Source organism: Tribolium castaneum, chromosome 1, assembly GCF_031307605.1.
Source record: "Tribolium castaneum strain GA2 chromosome 1, icTriCast1.1, whole genome shotgun sequence".
Classification (NCBI taxonomy): Eukaryota; Metazoa; Arthropoda; class Insecta; order Coleoptera; family Tenebrionidae; genus Tribolium; species Tribolium castaneum.
This window is the reverse complement of record NC_087394.1, coordinates 2,909,433-2,931,278: the sequence shown is the minus strand read 5'-3', so window position 1 is coordinate 2,931,278 and position 21,846 is coordinate 2,909,433. Positions and strand designations below refer to the sequence as shown.

Sequence of the window (21,846 nt, the reverse complement as noted above, 5' to 3'; positions counted from 1 at the left end):
GTGTTTTAAAATAGTCAAACCATTAATTTAAAACACATTGCTATGAGAAGCGTGTTTTAAAATAGTGAAAACACGTTGCTATCGGAAACGTTATCAACAAAAAATAATTAATTAGTAATAGAAAAAAAATTAATAACGTCAGATTGTTTAATTTTTTTTAACTTACTTCATAAGACCAAGTCTATAATTTTCCTCAAATTGTAGGTTAGTTAATAAAATTACAAAAAAATTTTACACTCCAAATTAAAATAGCTTCGAATTCAGTTACGTTTTTTAATTATATCTTATTTAAATTTATGTTATCTTCTTCGTATGTATAGTTTCTTATCACTAATCGCCAAATTTATGCTCAACATTCAATACACTAACGAAACAAAAATGTAATCGCATACAAAAACCTTAAATCAAATAGTCAAAAAAATTCCAGGAACACAAACCAAAAACATTGAGCATAAATAAAAAGTCAAAAAATGTTCACATAAACGAATTATCATTTTTTTGTCTGGAGAGTTTACATAGTGAGAGTCACTAAATCGAACTTATACAGAATTTTAATTTTTTTAATTTTGTCAAAATTTTGGCCAGCTTTCGGTACTCAGAGCATTTGTCTGCTAAGTATCACAAAATTATTAATTGTAACTCTAATAACTTTAGTATCGCTAAAAAGCTGCTCCTTTATAATTTTTTTTTACTTTCAGAAAATAATAATTACACAAAATTTAATGTCTGCCATTAAAAACTTTATAGTTTTATCTATGCATGTGAGTTTTTCTAAGTACAATTACTTATATGAAAATTAATTATCATTAATAAAGCTGCACAAAAAATACTGTTTTCTAAAACAAACGATGTTTTTTAAAAAAATTGGTAAAAACCAAAAATAATAAATTAAATTATTAAATAAAAACTAAAAACTAATTTTGAAGCTAGCGAGAATCGTATTTTCTGCTTAAAACATTCATTGTTTTAAAATGTCATTAAAAACAACAAAATTTCAATTGATACTTATTATTAATATTTTTAATTTTATTAATATTAATACAGTGAAAAAAATTATTTGATTATTTGGGTTAACAAGCTTTTAAAATACCGAAAATTCACAAAAATTAGTACAAAAACAAAGATAATAACTTGTAAGAGTTTACAACAAATATTTAAAATTCTAGATTTTAGTAGATAGGTTTTGTCAAATTTTATTTTTTGTCATCAGGAAGACAGAGAGAACAAAATATAATATTTTCAAAAATGGTTCTTCATCAAGTCACCTTTGAAATGTGAACGTAATGTGCCGCTTAATTTAAATTCTGAATGCTGTCAAAGTAACAGATCCGTCGAATTAATGCAAAAATGCTTCGAATTCAAAAACGAAAAAATACACAACAAAAATCACGAAAATATAAAACACAAGTAAAACTTTACCAAAAAATGGCAAAAAGTTAGTTCAAAGACTTGACAGAAAAAGTACGATAGTCATTTAAACTAAGCGGCACACTGATTTTAAATTTCATAGTCAACTTGATAAACAACCATTTTTGAACACATTGTATTTTATTAAAGACTAATACAATTTTCCTATTTTTTTCAAAAAAGTCTTAAGTTTTGTGTGAATTTCTTCACAAGTTGTAAGATTAGTGAAAACTGCAGTTTTCCGATTTTTCACTGCAGAAGAATTCAACTTAGACCCAATTTCTGGTTATATATTTAACAGAAAGATAAATTTAAACCGCAGCTAAAACATAGCAACACCAATCAGATAAATACTACCTTAGCAACTAACTGGCAATAAAATTTAACTAAAAAATCTGGGTTTTAAAGATGTTCGAGATGTCTAGAGAAAAGTTCATTGGTTTCTGTAAAATGTAAATGCTCGGAATCAATCAATCACTTCGATTTAATGAGGTTCTACTGTATTTTGAGTTAATTTGTATTTATTATAGAAAATTGTAGAAAAACTCAAGAAATCGATTTATTTTCAACAACATTTTATGTATTTTTTTAAACTTTATTAAAATTTTATCATTGTTTTTTCAAATTTTCGTACAAAAAGTTAACTAACTTAATATAGTTGCAATAAAACATTAAAGGTATGGAAAGGGCACTTTTAATTGAACAACAATTTCATTTAAATACATTTTGAAACTGTACCTATGTGTTGACAAAAAATACCACAAAGCAAACTAATCATAACCAATTAAAAACCACTCCAGTATCGACCAAACAGCCACAATTAAACGATATGTTGTGTGTACATTTGTTGTTTAAACAATAAACAATCATCTGTTTTCCACTTAATTAAACATAAAAACACGCAAAAAACACACACGTGCAAACTATTTCCCAATCAAATAACCAAAATTTCAAACTTCGACCACACTATTAATACCAACAAATCGATAAATCTATCCTTCTTTAAAAATTAATACGTTAAACTTGCGGTCATTGCCGAGAAAACAGTCTTTAATGCGCCACATTCCCTAATAATAGGTATCCCCATAATGACAAAATCGAATTCCCTCTTTAAATAATTAACTAAAATGAAAAATTCTCTTGCCAACAAAGCTCTCGTTCAATTTATTATGAAATACGTGCAACTGCTTCGTTACAAAGTCGCTAATTAACACCTTCAGTTGTAATTACCGAGCCAAGGTTTCAGCAAAATCTTGCACAAAACAATGGAGAGCAACTCTTAAAATTTAATGCAGGTTTCATTCAGTTTAATATTTTCAATGTATTAGTAGGAAAAAAAGCTTTACCATTTTTAAACATTGGTGCGCTTGAAGCTGTGGAACTGTTGGTCCGGGAAACTTTACTTACACTAACCATGACACAAAAAGGCTAATTTTTCGGTTGTTGGACGCGTACGTGGCTAATGTTTAACAATAATGAGCCAAGCGGCAAACACTGCTTACTTTTAATGGAATATTTTCTTCCAAGCTCATTATTTTCAATAATTCATTGATTGGATTCTAATTCAAGAACGACGAATTCATAATTTATGTAATTGATTTTTGCGTTAGTTGGGATATTTAGGTTATCAGACCGTTGTTAAGGCAGTCCCAAAGTAATTATAACCATTTTTCATGTTTTTGGAGTTGAGCTTTTAAGCGTTTCTATTTTTGTGGAAAAATGGAAGAGTCTTTAAAAATGTATGTTCATGTTGAATAAAACCGGAAAAAAAATTATTGATTTGATAATAATTGCGTTTGTAAAATGTCTCCGGTGCAATCATTTAGTCATCTGTCTCGTCCCACGATCAAACTCTTCACAAAACAAGAAGACAACTTGGTGAAATTTATTCATAAGGGGGCGAAAAAAAAAACAAGTTCTAGTTGTGTTTTAGACGACAGATGGAGCGAAATTACTTTTTCCATTCTTTTTTTAAACATGTTTTTGTCCTCATTACTTTTGAGTAATTGCCCAGACAACAAACAATTTTAAAATAATTTGAAAACAAGTTGAAAAAACAATTCTGCCTTTTTAATTTTTTTTTCAGCTCTGTTATTTAGATAAAATAGTCCAAAACGTGTGGAAAAGCTTAAAAAAGGTAGAAATATCTCTATTTTCCACCAAATTTTGTCGTTTTTTTTGCGAAAATTTTGCCCAAATAAATGAAATCCAGTAAAATAGACAAAGCAACATCAGTTTTTTTTATTTTCATTTTCGTCATTTTGAGGAATGTTTAATTAAGTTTCAAATTTGAAAACTGACTAAATTCATTAAAATATCGCAAAATTAATATCGATTTTGATCAAATTTGATGACTTTTCTGCCAATTATAGCATATTTTTCGAAAGGTAGAAAACATGTGTGTTAACCAATCGAATAAAATTAGCTAATTTTGACTAAATTTGGTGTTTTTTTTTTGGTTTGTTTGTTAATCTAAATTTTTAACTCAAAAACAGAACATAATTTTTGAGTTTTTTTTTCAGCTCTGTTATTTAGATAAAATAGTCAAAAACGTGTGGAAAAGCTTGAAAAAGGTAGAAATACCTCTATTTTCCACCAAATTTTGTCGTTTTTTTTGCGAAAATTTTGCCCAAATAAATGAAATCCAGTAAAATAGACAAAGCAACATCAGTTTTTTTTATTTTCATTTTCGTTATTTTGAGAAATTTTTAAATAAGTTTCAAGTTTGAAAACTAACTAAATTCATTAAAATATCGTAAAATTAATATCGATTTTGATCAAATTTGATGACTTTTCTGCCAATTATAGCATATTTTTCGAAAGGTAGAAAACTTGTGTGTTAACCAATCGAATAAAATTAGCTAATTTTGACTTAATTTGGTGTTTTTTTTTGGTCTGTTTGTTAATCTAAATTTTTAACTCAAAAACAGAACATAATTTTTGAGTTTTTTTTTCAGCTCTGTTATTTAGATAAAATAGTCAAAAACGTGTGGCAAAGCTTAAAAAAGGTAGAAATATCTCTATTTTCCACCAAATGTTGTCGTTTTTTTGCGAAAATTTTGCCCAAATAAATGAAATCCAGTAAAATAGACAAAGCAACATCAGTTTTTTTTATTTTCATTTTCGTCATTTTGAGAAATTTTTAAATAAGTTTCAAGTTTGAAAACTAACTAAATTCATTAAAATATCGTAAAATTAATATCGATTTTGATTAAATTTGATGACTTTTCTGCCAATTATAGCATATTTTTCGAAAGATAGAAAACTTGTGTATTAACCAATCGAATAAAATTAGCTAATTTTGACTTAATTTGGTGTTTTTTTTTTGGTTTGTTTGTTAATCTAAATTTTTAACTCAAAAACAGAACATAATTTTTGAGTTTTTTTTCAGCTCTGTTATTTAGATAAAATAGTCAAAAACGTGTGGAAAAGCTTGAAAAAGGTAGAAATACCTCTATTTTCCACCAAATTTTGTCGTTTTTTTTGCGAAAATTTTGCCCAAATAAATGAAATCCAGTAAAATAGACAAAGCAACATCAGTTTTTTTTATTTTCATTTTCGTCATTTTGAGGAATGTTTAATTAAGTTTCAAGTTTGAAAACTGACTAAATTCATTAAAATATCGCAAAATTAATATCGATTTTGATCAAATTTGATGACTTTTCTGCCAATTTTAGCAAATTTTTTGAGAGGTAGAAAACGTGTGTTAACCACTCGAATAAAATTAGTTAATTTCGACTTAATTTGGTGTTTTTTTCTTGGTTTGTTTGTTAACCTAAACTTTTAACTCACAAACAGTAAGTTTTTTCCACTTTTGTTGATAAATATTAAAAACATAATTTTTACCTTTATGAGATTTAAAGAAAGCTAAAACACCCATGTTATTATGATTTGTTAAACTTTTGATTTGTTTTTGACCAAATTTTGAAAAATAATGGCCTTTCTAACAAAAAATTGTGCTCAAAAAAAAACAAAATGTTACCAAATTAAATTTGAATTAATATTTTTTCGGCCTCTTGTAACGAAATCTCTGACAAAAAACTGAGATTCAAATTATTAAAAAAAAAAATTAAACATTACTTTTTTAGAAACTATTTTTTTTTATAAAACGATTTGTAAAATAAATTAATATCTGGTCAAAAGCAGGTTAAATTAATCAAATTGTCACCTCGTTGTAGTAATTTTTCCCAAAAAAAAATATTTTTCACTCAAAAACGTGTATAAAACTTCTAAAAACGCAGAATTCACACAATTTTAGTCTTATTTGGTGCAATTTCTATTTGTTTTTCACAAAAATTTAAAAAATAATTCGTTGTCTAGCTGTAAACTGTATCAAAACAAATAATTTTTCACTCACACGTGTTTACTTGTTTGAAAAATATAGAAATAACACAGTTTTCGACCAACTATTTTGGCTTATTTTGAAGAGATTTCACTCGAAAACGAGCTGAATCAAGTGACACAACTCTAAAATAAAATAATTTGTATAAAATTTTGAAAATTTCTAGCCAGTGTTAGCAAAATTAATCAAAAAAGTTTAGTTTAAACGTCAAAAAAATTTTCAACACATTTTTATGTAATTAAAATCTGCGACGATCCTATATTTTTTCAACTAAAACTTTAACATAACTTATTTTTATAAATTCACATTTTTTACTTTTATAACCAAATTTCTAGATTATTCATACGTTTTATGTAAAATAATTTTTCCATGACCAACAAATATTTTAAATATATTTTCATCAAAAGCATATAAAAATTTCAAACTATATTTATGTTGTTTTCAGTTCAGAAAAAAATAAGCTTTTCGAAAATGTCACAGCCAACTATGATTCCTATTCAAAAAAAATTTTTTTGTATTTTTTTTGTATTAAAGTTATTGATAGATAACGGATTTTAGATAAATGATATGTGGCAACATTGTCTAACAGTCGTGATCTCAATAGAATTTGATCAACAATAGAAATAAATTATTTTTGAAATGGTTTCCTAGGAAATAATTCCCAGTGTTGTCACATCTACACATTGTGATTTTTTTGATAAATTTTAATTTTTTTACATTAAAAAAAACTGCTAAAATCTGATAGCAAATTTAAAAATAATTATTCATCGTTTTGTTACGTAACGATTACCTGGTATGAAACATAAAAACATAAAAAAAGAATGAAAACTAAAAAAGTTAACACAATATGTTTGTAGCTCCAGATTTTTTAAAATATGACTTTAGGAATTTTTTCAACATTTTTCCCGTAATCTGCACTTGCTTCTCAATAACGTACCACTAAGTTGGAGCGTCAGTTTTTGAGCACCCTGTATGTAATAAAAAAAAATTGAAACTTTTGTTTTTAGGTCGAAAACCCTTTACTTACAATAATTTTAAACGAGCAAAGTAAGCTAAATTAAATCAGTTTCGATCTAATTTAGTGATTTTTAATCAAAAGGTTAAAAAAAGTAAAACTATCACCATTTTTACCAATAACAGCATTTTGTATTAAATTTTTTTTGGTTTATTTTCGATAAAATTTAGACCTTTTTTTGACCACATCTCGTAAAATTAGTAAGTCAACTAACAATAAATTGAATTGCCCTCGTATTTAGCTTGTCTTTCGAATTGTAAACCCAGTAACTCCAATTTTTGGCCAAGTAGAATTTATTTTACGTAACAATAAGTCAAGCATTTAGTTTGCACAATGTCCAGAATCAATATTTGCTCTTAATTACCATTTATATACATTAGCACAGTGGAATTCGTCAAATTTCCGCACAGAAAGCTCCAATTCAATCCTTGGCCAATCTCATCCTCAAACAGCCTCAAGTAGGTAAATCTTGGCCTAGTCTTGCGACCTCTTCCACACAATGCCCTCCGAATCAATTCGAACACGGGTTATAACCGCCCCCCATCCAATTAAACTTCCCTTGATGAGACACCCTTTAGACGCACAACTTCCATACACTATCACATTATTTTTGAAATTGTTTTAATAATTGTGTTTGCGTGACAAGTCTGTGTACAGAGAAATTAAGTTTTTGTCGGTGGGTATCGTTGGCGGTATTGAACCGATAATTGGGACCGGAACGGTGCGTTTTCCAGGACGTGAATTAGATTGGATTTTAATTTTTAATTGATTGCGTAGAATGGCTAAAAATAAATCGAATTAACTTATCAGACGAAAAACAACTCGGAAGTTGGGACTTGAGCCACTTGAATAGTAAAGTGATTACAAAAGCTTTCCGACAAATTAATGCAAAGGCTTATAAATTTTTCAAAAATGTGAGCGATTCTCGAAAATTTATTTATCCAAGCTTTGAGACTAAATGTTGTTAGAACAAAATATCTCAGTTGATTTAAGAAAACTTTTTGCATTTGTAGCTCCCTGTGTCAAGCTCCGGAAACTTTAAACTAATTTATTCCGGGCCTGGAGGGAAATCTAGTCGTAAAATAATGCGCTGTTTGATGCATTTTATATTATTGCTAGCTACTATCAAGAAAAAAGTCGGTTAAATGTGCCCGAATATACAGGTGCAAAGAAAAATTGGAGCAAAATAATTTCAGACGAAAGCAGTAATTTTTTAATAAATAACTTTTGGTTCAATATTTCGTCCAAAAAATACTACCCCAAGAAAGGATAAAAAAAATTAGATTTAAAATAAATTTATTTTTAGTTTGACAAGTAATAAAAGTACAAATTTTTCTAAATCAAGCACAGGTGATAATGAAGTTAAAATTTTAATTGTTCAAAACGTCGTTTGCAATATAATTTTTTTCTTTTAGGCAACTAGATGCATTTATTTTTTCACCGACACTAAAACATAGAATACCCTGTATAGCTTACATTTTACAACATATTACATTTAATTGAATTCAAATTTTAACCGGAAATTTAATAATACACTAATTATAATTATTGTAATTAATAAATTAATTAATTCCTAATTAAACTAATTCGAATTAAGTTGCAACTTACTTGACAAAAGTCAAAAAGTTTCAAAGTTTTGTCAAAAAATCTTGCGAAACAACTGACTTTTTGCTGAAAAACTTGGAAAACGTTTAAGTTTAAACATAAATTAATTGCGAAAATCAATCTTTATCAAAAACAAATCAATACACAATTTAACCACGATTTTTGAACCCAAGTGTAATAATTTTTTGTGCAAAAAATAAACAAGTAAAAGGTGATGTTTATATTTTTAATGGTCAATTACTTATTCCTGGGACAAAAAAACACCAGTGAACCGGTTTTAGGGCCGGCTATTCTTACAAAGCGAGATTTAGTTTGTTTTTTTTGATAAAAAATTTTTTTTAATCTTATTTCACAAAGAAAATCCTAGAAAAGTATTTAATTATTACTTAATTAATAATTACAATTATAAAAATTTTAATAAATAAATTTTTAAAATCAACAAATCAACATCCGTTGATCTTGTCATAACAAATAATAAAATTAAGAACTTAATATTTTAGTTAATATTTATTATTACAAAAAATTCTAGGAAAAATATGATAAGCGCTGATTAAAATTTTTTGTAAAACAAAAAACTGAAAATAAATCTCACAGATGTAAAATACAACCAATCGATCTTTGATTAAAGTATGTACTTATATATTTTTTGAAAAATATTGTAAAACTACTGTCGTTACGAAACTTCACTATTTCAACAAATAGTTTTTTCAAAATCTTAGACAGGGTACCATAAAAGATCGTGAATTAAATTGGCTTTATAAAGAGATATGTAGGCATAATATAATGACAACTTGATGGACGATCATCAACTAGCTTAAAAAAGAAAAGCTCAGTTCCAAATTATTCCCACACATATTATCTTTCAATAAAAAACTATCTACGTAATAAAAATTGTTTAAATGTTTATTGGGACAGCAACGTTTAGAAAAAAAAATTTCCAAAATACATTATACTTTAAATAATAAATCAAAATATTTGTAGTATCTTTGTAGTATCAGAAACAAAATATCCCAACGTTCAATAAAAATATTACCAGAATATTTCCAAAAAAATGCTAATTATGATAACTTAAAAATAGGTTTTGTTTTACCTTATTTATAAAAGTAGTTAGAATTATAAAATCAATAGTGTCGTATAATTATTTTTTTGTCTAAAATTTCAGGAAGTTGTTGTAGATTTACTTTGATAATTAATTTTTCAAGTGTCCTTATTTTTAGATGCCTTTCAAAAACTAAAAAGCTTTTAAAAGTCCATGCTAAATTGTTGACCATCATTTTGAAAATGTATGTACGTATAGTATCGATAAAACCTGTCGTGTTTTACATAAATTAAAGCTACTTACGCCTAGTAAGTAAATATTAGACAAACCACAACCTACGTGAAGCCCATCAACAATTCTAAAAAGCGACTACAAACTCGATACAAACAATTTTTAATGCTTTTTACTCACCGTGTCCACGTTCATGCGCTACAAAAAGAAAATAAAATGTACTTAAAACCGCTCAACCAAAAAATTAACTAAAATGTGTAAGTCAACCGCATTTATTAATTGCTTCAATTTGTATCAAACGTTAGTTCCTTTCTCTTCTATTACATTATATTCTTACCTCCGAATACATGTTTGGCAAAATCCTCCGAAGGGGCCTGGTGTCCATTTGTTACAGCTGTTGACATATCAGGGGCTACTTTCACGTCGGTTGCCGCCACCTGAAATCACATTGAACCACTTTTGCCAACTTAATTTTACCATCACAGGCCACAAATCATATTGATTCGTAATTTTGTCGAAAGCGAGTCATAAATTATTCACGACGATAACAATAAATGTCAGGATATTTTCATTTGGTGTAAAAATGAGTGCTTTAAAGAGCTAGGACCATTCAGCTTACGGGGTTGGCACCACAAACTTCAGCTACCAGCCAAGAGAGGACGCTTTGCTATTTTTTGCAAATTTTGATTAAAAAAAAACCTTCCCTGATGTTGGTTAATCCGCCACTGCAGCAAATAAAACCCTCCACATTTGTAATTTATGGCAGGCGGCTCTCCTTAAGTCCCTGAACAGCACCGTATAAACCCGGTGTCCCATAAATAACTTCGGTATTTGCTCGCGAATTAGCGAATGATAAACGGCAACAATAACATAAACGAAGCACTTGATCATAAGTACATTTCGCTGAACGTTTTAGATCCAATTTTCGATCTATTTCTGTTTGTTCGGAAGCAACAAACTGCATAATGGTAAAGAATGACACGTTTGCGTGACCATAATTGTTGAAAATAATTAAAAGATGAAATTGTAATAATTTAAAACGGCAAATACTTTTTTCTATTAAAAAATTATTTTATTAGCAAATTTGTTGCTTTTGTCACGCCACACACGAGTTTTATAATTTTGCCTCCAAGTGGGTCGATAGCAGACTAATTAAATTGTTTGCTTTTAATTAATTAACTGTTCTAGTCTAATTCTAGATTCTGCCGATCTAATTTAAATATTTGAGTGAGAGGAACACACAAAATTGCATTATATGACAGTCACCTCGTGTCATTTAATTTAGAGAAGCACCAGTGAAAGATGATTAGATTAGGGATGTTTCTTTCTCGTATTTTTAATAACCCTATAAAAATAATAAACGTCAGAGGTGGCATTTATGTGACGAGGAACAACCGGAGCTCGCTTCATTAGCATGATACAGAGTGCAAAATATGAAACAAACTACAGGGTGATTTTGATATTTTGTAGATGTTATTTATACTCTAGAACGTATTGTAGAAAAATAATTTTGATTATACAGCGTGTCCCAAATAGTATGACGTGAACATAGTATTTTTTAACAACATGCTATTATTTTTTTGTCCTTATTAAGATTTAAATCAATTCAAGAAACACGTAAGAAGCTAAAAAAGCCTCCTAATGGGCACTAAAAGATAACAACATCCCATTTAAAAAATATTATTATGACGTCATACTTTTTTTAAACACTGTATATAACCAAAAAATATTTTCCTGAAATACGTCTACAAAATATGAAAAGTCCAACTTTACCAATAACTGAGCTACAGAAGACGGAAGTTGAGCTGGGTCACCCTGTATAATTACGTCATTGAATAATGTAGGACAGAGAGCTGCATTGTGCAGTGTTACCAATTTAATTTGAAATTCACGCGTCACTTTGATCACAAATCTAATTGAAACCATGAGGTTTTTTGTAAAAAAATTAAAGCACTGGTTGTGAAAAAAATTCAGAGAGCAATTTCTCATTTGTTTACACCTGTCGGCAGCTTTCTCTAATTGTGATAAAGTGTGATTTTCTTAATCTGGAAAAATCCGAGCACGTGTTGCATTTAAAATCCTCCAGCCTCCACAAATTATTCAACACCTTATCTGGCATCCAGCGTAATCCACCTTTATCTCTTTCCTTCCTTTCCATGTGAATTATAGGGATAATTAGCGAACGAAAATAACTCCACGGCGCATCAACCTCCGAAGACTTTGTCTTATGTATTTTTAAATTGGCAATTAAGAATGTTGAGATAATTTTTCCGAGCTGGTCGTGCATTTCAAATAAGAACAAAGGGCTAAACGGTTCCCTGTTTCAATTAAACTTTGAATAATTGGCACGGTGAAATGAAACATTCGCGAAATTTATTAATAAATTATGCGGTCGAGGGTCGCATGACTTTATTCAGAATATTATACACTGTGAATAAAAAAAAACGGAATCAAGTCGCTTTCAGAAAATAAGTGTGATCTTCAATAGAGACCAAAAATTAATAGTTTAAGCAAAATTTTTAACTGTAACAAATAAATATGCATTACCACTAAAATAATAAAATATTTAGTTCTGTGCTATAAGTTAAAAAAAATTTAAATTTTTTTTGTTTAATTCCTTAAGCACTTTTTCATATTTTACAACAGTTTATGTGTTTTTTTTGTCTGTGTTTTTAAAATAAAATGAAATAAGAGGTTCTTTTTCGCATTTCTAGACTACAAAAAAAATACAAAATAAGTCTACTAAATGAATTCTTTGCTTTATACAGTGGTTACCAAAATGCAACAAGAGTCTAGGATATTTCCTCCCTTTGCAAAAAAATTCCAACTTTCTTTGTTTGTACATAAGAACGCGAAAACTGACGTCATAAACAACAAAAATATAAAGTTATTGATGCACAGTCACGATAAAAAAAATAACACCCCTAAAACCGCAGCCATAAATCTTTTCTATATGATACCTACGGTTAAGGATAGACAGTGTGAAAACTAACCCGTTTGTTGAAATTTAGTCAAACTTTTGCAGTGCGACCCGATTAGTAGAAAGTACCATTCTTTTTGATTGTGACTGTACCACTATTTAAAAAGTGACACTTAAACAGTAATAATTATTCCGATAATTTAATTTTTAATTATAAACAAATTTTATTTTTAAATTATAAACAAAAATGGCGACAGACTTAAATTTACTAAATAAATCTATAAATAAGCATAAATGAGACCGCAAAATAAACGTGAAATATTTGGAATCGTTTCAAAACCTACTTTTGCAAGACGCGAATTTTATGTTATGAAGTTCTTTCCTGATCTAAATATTTTTACTTTTGGTTTTATTTAATAATCAAATTTGATACAACACGTACCTAAAATATAATTCAACCAATTTACACACACACCAATCGTCACTAAAAAATTGATTTTAACAAATAAATTTTCTCACTTTTGATGTTATCACTTTATCAGTTATCAGATATCGCTTTGTAAAGTCATCCATTTCCTAGATTGTTAGAATAAAGCTTCATGAGTCAATAATAAGTAATAACGTCATTATTTCTTTGTAAATTCAACTATGAGTAATTGTAATTTTACATAAAATTTATTTCATAAAATTTAGGCAAATTTTACTTCTTGGAAAGCTATTTCTGTCCATTTTTTCTGTCGTACGAATATACTTTACAATCATCACTGTTTTCTTTGTAAAAATTACACATTTATTTTAAAAATCCATGTTTGTTTCAACGTTTAAAGAACAAAAGTCTAAAAATTTTTTCATAAATATTAAAGTTTTTTCTTTCTAAATTTTGTTGTATAAAGTTCTTATTAAAAAAAACAAAAAAAATGAATGACCTATTACCTATTCGCACCTATTCGTAAATTTTTTAAAAATTAATTTTTTAAAATGGCAAATTGTATTTACAATAAAAAAAAAATGGCAAAAAGATAAAAGAAATTAAAATTAGTTTATTTTAGATAGAAAAAACGCAACTCTCTTTATTTAAAATAATTGGTTGGACAAATTTTTGAAATTTAATTAAAATTGCTTGAAATTAATTAGATCATTTGTAAATTACTAGTTTTTTTTTGAATTCTTACATTTGTTTGAAATTATCCGAGATTATTTAGAATTAAGACAATTATTAAATTCTTAGAACTAGAAGAATTAATTTAGAATTACAGCAATTGTTAAAGAATTACAAAAATATTAGAATAACGGAAATTTAAAATAGAATTACAGAAACTACTATAACATGAAATCTAAAATTACGATTTTTCTGAAGGTGCCTGAATTTTTTTGTAACCACTACAATTATTTAATCAAACGAAAATGAATAAAAAAAATAAAACAGCTTTTATTGAACAAAAAACAGATAAAAATCAGTCTTGTGACCATTTTTAGAAAATAAATAGTAAAAAGTACACTGTGTTCTTATTTTTTCTGTCAAAAGCATTCAAACCTAAAATGAAAAACAGTTTTTATTATTTTTTAGTAAATTATTTATTTATTATAATAAATTAAGTAAGATAACACTACATAACATAATTGTTGCATTTATATATATTTATTAAGTTTATCTAAAGATTGGTAAAAGTTAGGTAGACGTATTTTTGCAAACAGTACATTATAGAAAATTACGTATATGTAATAAATACAGTGAAACCTCCCTGAATGGTCACCTTTTCACAACGGACATTTTAATAAAAACGTAACAAAACCTTATATTAAAAATTCCACCTCCTATTAGAGGACACCTCTCTACAACGGACAGTTAAATGTTCCGCATCGGTGTACGTTGTTAAGAGAATTTACTGTAATTTACCTCTGTTTGCAGAATTAAGAAATTAAGAAAAAAAAATCAAAAAATTGTACAAAATAAACCGCAAAATAGGTATTAATTATTCGCAAAATAATTAAAAATTAACAACAAAACTAAAATTAAAAAAATAGGTCCCGTCTTTGGAACAGTTTTCTGTTCCTTTCTATGAAACATTTATATTGTGATTAGTGTATAATTTGTAATAATTTCCCGTACTGTGTTCTAATAGGAGAGTAGCCATTATAGTTATCGATTTATTGATCAGAAAAATGTCCACACTTGTAGGTTCATCCATTGTCCTTGATTTCCCTCAGCGTCTTTATCTGTAATTGAGTAAACGCGCCTTTAAATAGACTCGCACGCACTGTTTGATTTGAATTATTTATCCACGATTAAAACTGTCAAAACGAACAAACAAATTTCCACTATTACAACAGTTTAGGAAAATGATCATTTTCGGAAAAAAAATCGAATACATAATAAATGCACGACCCCGGTGGCCTGAAAACTGAAACAGTTTCCTGCAAACTGCTTTAAAATTACTCAACTCCTTGCATATTTAATGACGTTACTCTTAAATTACCTGCTATTATAATAGTTCGAAATGGCTGAAGCATCAACGAGCGACGACTAATAATGAAATATTAAACGACTCAACTAATTTACCAGCCAAAAAATCAAAATTACCACTGTAATGCACTTTCACAATGTATCATTTGTTGTCACCGTGCTGATTAAAATATCGTGGCAACAGCTCCAAATGATCGATAAGGGTGAATTTTTTCCCCAGGATTTTCAAAGTTGCAAAGCTGCAGCTGACGCTCTCTACACGTGTTCCCGAATTTAATTAATTTGTTTCCCGACAAAGTAATCAAATTTTCAGTTTCAAAATCACAAAAATCCGCCAACTCGACTTGTTTTAATTATCGATAGTAATTAAATTAGAATTGGCGCAACCAGTGTGCTAAATATAACCGTGGATGTGGTCCAATTTATTAATAAAATCCCGTCGCTTTGTGGCGTAAAACGCAAGAAAACTGACCTTGTTGCAGGGTTTGACAATGAGTAGAGTCGCAATTTTTGTATTGTTTTCAGGATGTTGGCATCGAAGTGGGCGTCAGGACTCCTGAAGGATAACGTCGCACTTTGATGTGTCAATGTGATGAGCGTTGCCGGACTTGTATTTGCCACTGTTTCTTGAAAGACTAGAGCGCAAACGCACGCTTGACATGCAACTGAAACTATTCCTGAAAAAAGCGGTTTCAGGAAACACACAAGGGCTTAAAGCGTGAAAAATGCGCTTTTCAGGACCGTGGCACTAGATTTGTCCTGGAACAGGACAATCGTCCTTAGATTGACGATTTCTTGGTCGATAATTGGCCGAGGGTTATGATAGGTACACGTGGCTCGGACTCGCGTAAATTTTTCATGATTTATCAAGTTATGTGGGACTTTGCAGATGTTTGAGGATACGCCTCCTTCGATTGTGGTTTGCTCTAATTAGAGCCATGGTAACTCGATACAATCGTGAGGACGGTTTTGGCAGTTATTGAGTCTGGCCAATGATTTGAGGTAAATAGAGGCGCGACGGTTATTGACCTTTTGAGGTGATAGGTTTTATCGCGAGCGGTCGATTAACCGCAGGGTTATTATATTATACATGATTTCAGTACAAAAAGGATGAAAGGGAAAAGGGAACTAAATAAGCAAGTGAATACTTTTTCAGGTTTCTTTGAATCATTTCAGTTTATTTTTATTTTTGAAGCTTTCCACGATGATGTTTCATTGTTTTCTTCGGCAACCAAAGTCACTCGATCACAACAATTGTTATTGTAAATGAAGCCAATTGGTATTATTTTCATTTAACTCAACTAGTTATTTTATCTAATTAGAGCAAGTAAGTTTTCCGCAAAAAATTAAATTAAGCTCGGATTGTATTCGAGCTTTTTTAAGGCAAAAACTCAAACGCAGTGGCTTCAACAAAACAATTAAAGCTTGTCTATGTGTGTTTTACTAAGCTGACAAAAATATTTCTACAAATAACACACAGAATTTTATATTTACAATACAAACAGAAACATTATACAAAGTATGTATGTATCGCTAAAACTCTCGAACCTTTGTTGCTTTTTTAGTTATTACAGGTTTTAGTCCAATTCAAAATAATAAGAATAACAGACAATTTGACCTCTTGTATAATGCGAAATTAGAAAAAACCTAAATTTAAATTTGCTGTTGTAAAATTAATTTGTTCTCATCTCAACCTAGAAAATGAACACACTGAATGTGAAGTACATGTTAGTACTAAAATCAGACACCTATCTGCATTATCAATATTTTTTCATTCAATTAACTCTTTTTATGTTCAGTAGATTTTTATTCTCTGATTGTTTTGTATAGTTTGTCACTAACTAATCTTTCCACAATTGAAAACAGCGAATTTCCACGTGGTGTGGCCGACATTTGCAAAATAATCGAACAACAGTTTTTTGCTCAGTTTTAAGCGCCTTATGATTGGTCTGTTTTACAGTTGGGATATCCAATGACAAACGCTTCAATCGTCTTGCAATTTTTTGTGCAACAGATAAACAAGTAGGAGGTGATGCTTACCTTTTTATTGGTCAATTCATGGAACAAATGAAATGCTAGTCAAACCGTGTCTTTCTCATTGAACGAGATTTCGCGTTAGATGCGAATGAAATGGTCGATTCTTAGTTTTTGAAATAATTTAATTTTACACTTTTTTAAATTTATTAAAATTAAAATCTACACTGTTTGGAAAAATTAATAATAAAGGGACATTTTTAATTTTTTCGTTAAAAATGTTAAGTCGAATTCAAAGTTTGTTTTTTTTTAAGTTATGACAGAACAAAAAATTAAATTGAATGAAAATATTTTAACCTCGTAACCAATTTGTGAGCATTTCTTTTTACTTTAATTTTGTTTTTTGGTATTCTATAACTTTGTTATATCTTTTTATGCTTGTTTCAAAACTAAAAAAAATTAGAAATAAGAAAAAAATCTGCAAAACCTAATTCGCTTGTAAGTTATAAGATTGTATTTTAGATAATTTTTTTACGATTTCACAAACTGTAAAGCGTTTTCTTTTATTTATGTTTTGTTTCCTAAATATTTGCGCATTAATAAATCATTAAAAATAAAAATGTTGATGTAAATTCGAAACTTTTAGCTCAGAAACAAATATAGAAAACAAACAAAAAAAACTGCAAAATTTAATTCCCTTAAAACACTGTATTTTTGATCAATTTCTACGTTTCTGCAAACTTTTATGCATTTTCTTTTATTTTTGTTTTGTTTCGATTATTTTTTCAATCATTAAAAAAATGTTGACCTAAAGCCAAAACTTCTAGTTCTGAAACAAAATAAAAACAACTAAACTTATTAAAAACTTTTGAGTTTATTATCAGAATTTTTTATTCGTTGCAGGCTAACATTTTCGCTAGTTTAAACAAAAAATCAGAATCATTGTTTATTAAAAAATTGGGTACTTGCTGTCTTTTGTATTTGTTTGTTTTTCAAACATTTTTCTTCAGTCAATTTTTTTTTAATTAATTAAGTTTGTTGTTCAAAATTTTGGAAATTTTGGTTCACTCTTTGTTCAAATGTTTTAAGTCTTACTTGCAAGATTATATCAAAGCAAGCTGAAAGATTATCGAATTAAGCCTAAGTTTCCAAAAAAGTAACTGCTGTGATTTCATTTAGATAGATTTCAAGGTGTTAATTTAATATAGTTTTTATTTTTATTCAAATTAGTTTCCAATTTAGATTCTTAGTTCTAAAACGAAATAAAAACAATTAAATATAATATAAATAAAAATAATATAATAATAAAAAATAACTAAAAAAGAAAAAATCTGCAAAATCTTAAAACATTGTATTTCAGTTCAATTTTTACGTTTTCACAAACTTTCATGCATTTTCTCTTATTTTTATTTTGTTTTCTCAGTTTTATTGTGATAAAAAATTTGCGCCTTAAATTATTGAAAAAACTTGTTCACTTAAATACAAATCGTTTAGCTCTGAAACGAAATAAAATCAACCAAACTTTATTTTCAGAATTTTTATTTATTGCATACAAAAATTTTCGCTAGTTTAAACAAAGTTTATTTCTAAAAAAACAAAACCCAAAATTTTACAAAAGTGCTAATAGAAGTATTATAGAAATTAAAACACAAAATAAATTTTTAAAATAAAATTAACAATTGGCAAACACTACAATCTGGACACTTCTAAGTAAATTGTTTTACTTACAGGTGCAGTTTTTTAGGTACATTATACCATTGTTTTTGGTGAGAGAAATCAAATTTCTCTCACAAGAGATATAAAGCTGTCAGTTCTACTCACGAGTGAGTAAATCTAAGAAAAATTGAGGAAAACAATGAAACTGTTTATTTCATAACTAAAGTAACACAGGTCACTACGATAATGTTACAGGCGGATATTTACTTGAATTTCTTAGATTTATTTATTCCGATATTTAAAAAATCCCTTAAAAATTAGGAAAGTTTTCTAAAATCTGGTCTTTATAGTTATGAGCAATAAATAGCTTGTTGTATTTTAAAAATGCGTTATTTGTTTATACACAAAATTCACCAATAGCCCACGTTACTTAAAACGTCGAACTACTAACAAAAAATATTTTCATAAATATGTATTGTATTAATTTAGAAATTATTGATTAACATTTTATGTTTTTTTTGATTAGTGGGTGACCATGAAAATACATCGTAAAATCGCGATAATAAGCATTGTTACAAGACATACTCCTTGCTCAAAAGATTACGCAATTTTCTGAAAAGCGATTATTTTTGGAAACGAATTCAATACTAAACTTTTACTGCTTGTAATGAATTTATCGGTTGTTTTTAAGACGCGAATAAAAATTGCAAAGTCAGAGTTAATCGAAATTTTTTATCTTGGATATTATGAATGACCAATTTTTAAAAGTTTTACCGGTTTTGAATCCTTGATTTTTCATTACCTATAAATGCAAATGATTATTTAGCCAAAAATCAAGCTCTACAAATTGTAATAAATAAAGAAAAAATAATTTATTTAACACAAAAAAATACTAATAACGTAAGTGTCTTAGACCTAGAATTTCGGTGGCTTATGACCAAAATTCAATTGCTAACAATTAATTATCTGCAAAATACTTACCACATTTATAAAAAAAACGATTTCTGTGCGAGGTAAAAAAATATAAATAATCGATTGCATTTAATTTTGGATTAAAAGTTTTAATTGTTTTTTTTTTAAATAAAGTGTACAGTAGATACATGGTAATACTGGTAAGTAACAATTTAAAATCAATCAAAGTTCCAACAATAATTTCAACATCCTGAAAATAACACTACATGAAACAATTACCATAATAAAATACTCTACTTTAATAACAACTGTATCTTCTCTACAATAATAACAAATGTGATAGTATATTATTAGTTATCACGCGATATATTTAAGGAGCGAGACTGGCTTTTCGTGCCCTTTCACGTACTCCCAAAGGGCCTTAATCTCACTATTTTGCAAATTATAGGGCCCGTAAAGAAACGGTTTTTTGAACTGCGCCGGCTGACGCAAAACGTTGCGACTCAACATCAAACCTCTAATATCAACGTGTGTTAAATGGATTTTTTCGGCAAGAGTCCCCGTGATGAGGGCATCATCAATCCAGAAGAAGTTCGTTTTTTGGGCCTCTCTGTACAAGTCAAAAACCACGTCTGGAGAGTAGAGAATACCCCAGCCTTGGCAGTAATTGGGGTACCATTTTCCAGAGTACTCCTGAAAGGTGACGCTCCACTTTGACCTCCCATTCCTCGAAACGCTCAATTTTTTCAGTACACTACAAAAAATCATCCGAGCGCCGCCAAACGGCGACAAATCCTTAGTCAAAAAATTCAACATGAGGGGCATGTTCACGAAAATGTCGTCGTCAGTCTTGAGAATGTATTTCGCTTGTGGACAGTGATAGATGGCGTATTTGAGCACCATAACGTGTTTGTAAGTCAGATTTCTGTACGTGTCGAGGAACGAACCTTGAACCAAATCCCCAAACTCTTCATTCTCTTTCTCAATCTGAACTTTCAACCGGTGGTTTTTCACCAAACCAAGCATAAACAAAACCTTCACTTGTAAACTGTTTTTGCCCCAAGTCGTCCTCAACACCTTCCTGTTTTCGAAATGTGTCGGATTAGAGTGAACCAATACTAGAAGAATTGGGTTCGTGCCATTGCAAGGTTTATTAAGAATCGTAAAAGTGAAATTTTTGAGATTGTTAAGTTGGTGGTAATCATCCCGAGGGAGGGTTTGAACAGGGTAGGAGTAACTCGATGGTTTGGTGTAAAGGTTATACACTGTTTTTTTCGTCACTTGGCGCGATTCCGTCGAAGTGATACAAAGCACGAAGAAAATTAGGACGCAGATCACATTAAAGCAAAGTTTCGTATCGAGCATCTTCAGGGAGCGTTGGAAATTTTTCCGTTTGGAAAATTTAACATTTAATTAGAAGCGCCCGATTGTAGAAACTGACCACAACTAGCTACAGATTGCTATTTTAATTGGTTGATTAGAGGCTGGATTATTATTTAATGTGCCATTAAAAACTAATAAACTAGCACCCAATTACTAATTAATGATAATTATATTTGTGGCGGTAATAAATAAACAAAATTTGAAAAACCAAAACAATACAAAAATTAAAAAACGATACAAAAATTAACAATCACATTCAATTCACCGTTTGCCATTGAATACTTTATTTTCCTCAACACATGTAAATTTTTTTCAGAATTTTTGTACAGTTCCTTATAATGTCTATTAACTGATTAAATGGGTAAAAAATAAGTAAATTTTGCTAAATCCAAAATAATTACATTTTAAATGAAAAACGTGCAAATATAATGCAAAAATTCAAAATCGTTTCATTTTCGTTCTAATAATTTATTGATTTTTCAAGTTGGTTTAGCGAAATTTTGCAAAAAATTTACATTTTTGCCTCAACATAATTGCTTGATTTTAAAAATTTTTGGTGATTTTTTTGAGAAATTTTGCAAAATAATTGCGTGTCTCTAAAACGAGATGAAGGGCTCAAGATAGCAAAACATTTTGTAAAATTTGGTAAGAAATTTTGTAACTGAATTACGAAAAATTGCACTTTTCCACACTTAAATAATAATTAATTAATTACTGATATGAAAAATTTGAAATTCCCTAACGAATTTTTTCCGAAATCTTGTGTTTAACTCGTCAGGAAAACTGATTTTTACTATAGATGACGTGCTTTTTAACTCGGTTTTGTCTCACGTCTATGATAAAAAAACATTCGCAGTTCATATATTGTTGCACAAGAAGTTATTGTCTTTTAGGTTTA

The 21,846-nt window shown here is 28.7% G+C and overlaps 2 protein-coding genes and 1 long non-coding RNA gene across 13 annotated transcripts in view; 1 reads left to right on the top strand and 2 right to left on the bottom strand.

Moving 5' to 3' along the window:
• The window catches only part of LOC658494 (band 7 protein AGAP004871), a 54,809-nt gene extending 39,047 nt beyond the window's left edge, over positions 1 to 15,762 (bottom strand). For 3 of the 9 annotated variants that reach the window (XM_015978755.2, XM_008193251.3, XM_008193248.3), the window contains exons 1-3: positions 15,496 to 15,762; positions 9,977 to 10,076; positions 9,820 to 9,837 (exon numbers count right to left, since the gene is read on the bottom strand). In XM_015978755.2, coding sequence (XP_015834241.1) covers positions 9,820 to 9,837; positions 9,977 to 10,043 — 85 coding nt within the window. In that variant the 5' untranslated portion in view covers positions 10,044 to 10,076; positions 15,496 to 15,762. Of the gene's footprint in view, positions 1 to 2,753; positions 2,782 to 9,819; positions 9,838 to 9,976; positions 10,077 to 13,001; positions 13,080 to 15,036; positions 15,150 to 15,495 lie in introns of those variants that run through there. The other 6 variants (XM_015978754.2, XM_008193250.3, XM_008193252.3 and 3 more) reach the window with 6 other exon arrangements.
• A 4-nt stretch (positions 15,763 to 15,766) lies between these two features.
• On the top strand, positions 15,767 to 16,775 carry LOC107397698 (uncharacterized). Of its 3 annotated transcripts, none has more exons than XR_010333235.1 (3): positions 15,767 to 16,025; positions 16,124 to 16,163; positions 16,219 to 16,319. It is a non-coding gene; the product is annotated as an uncharacterized LOC107397698 (long non-coding RNA). The 3 variants fall into 3 exon arrangements; XR_010333233.1 differs by having other exon boundaries at positions 15,771 to 15,849; positions 15,913 to 16,163; XR_010333234.1 differs by adding an exon at positions 16,407 to 16,775 and having other exon boundaries at positions 15,850 to 16,163; positions 16,219 to 16,350.
• Positions 16,776 to 19,728: 2,953 nt separating this feature from the next.
• Positions 19,729 to 21,052, bottom strand: LOC658417 (beta-1,3-galactosyltransferase 5). Its single transcript, XM_964806.4, has one exon. It carries the CDS (start codon positions 20,928 to 20,930, stop codon positions 19,923 to 19,925), a length of 1,008 nt encoding a protein of 335 aa, XP_969899.1. The 5' UTR covers positions 20,931 to 21,052; the 3' UTR covers positions 19,729 to 19,922.
• Between the last annotated feature and the right edge of the window lie 794 nt (positions 21,053 to 21,846).

What these genes read in the sequence shown, in the direction of transcription:
- LOC658417 (XM_964806.4), bottom strand. Translation starts at nt 20,930, where the DNA reads ATGCTCGATACGAAACTTTGCTTTAATGTGATCTGCGTCCTAATTTTC.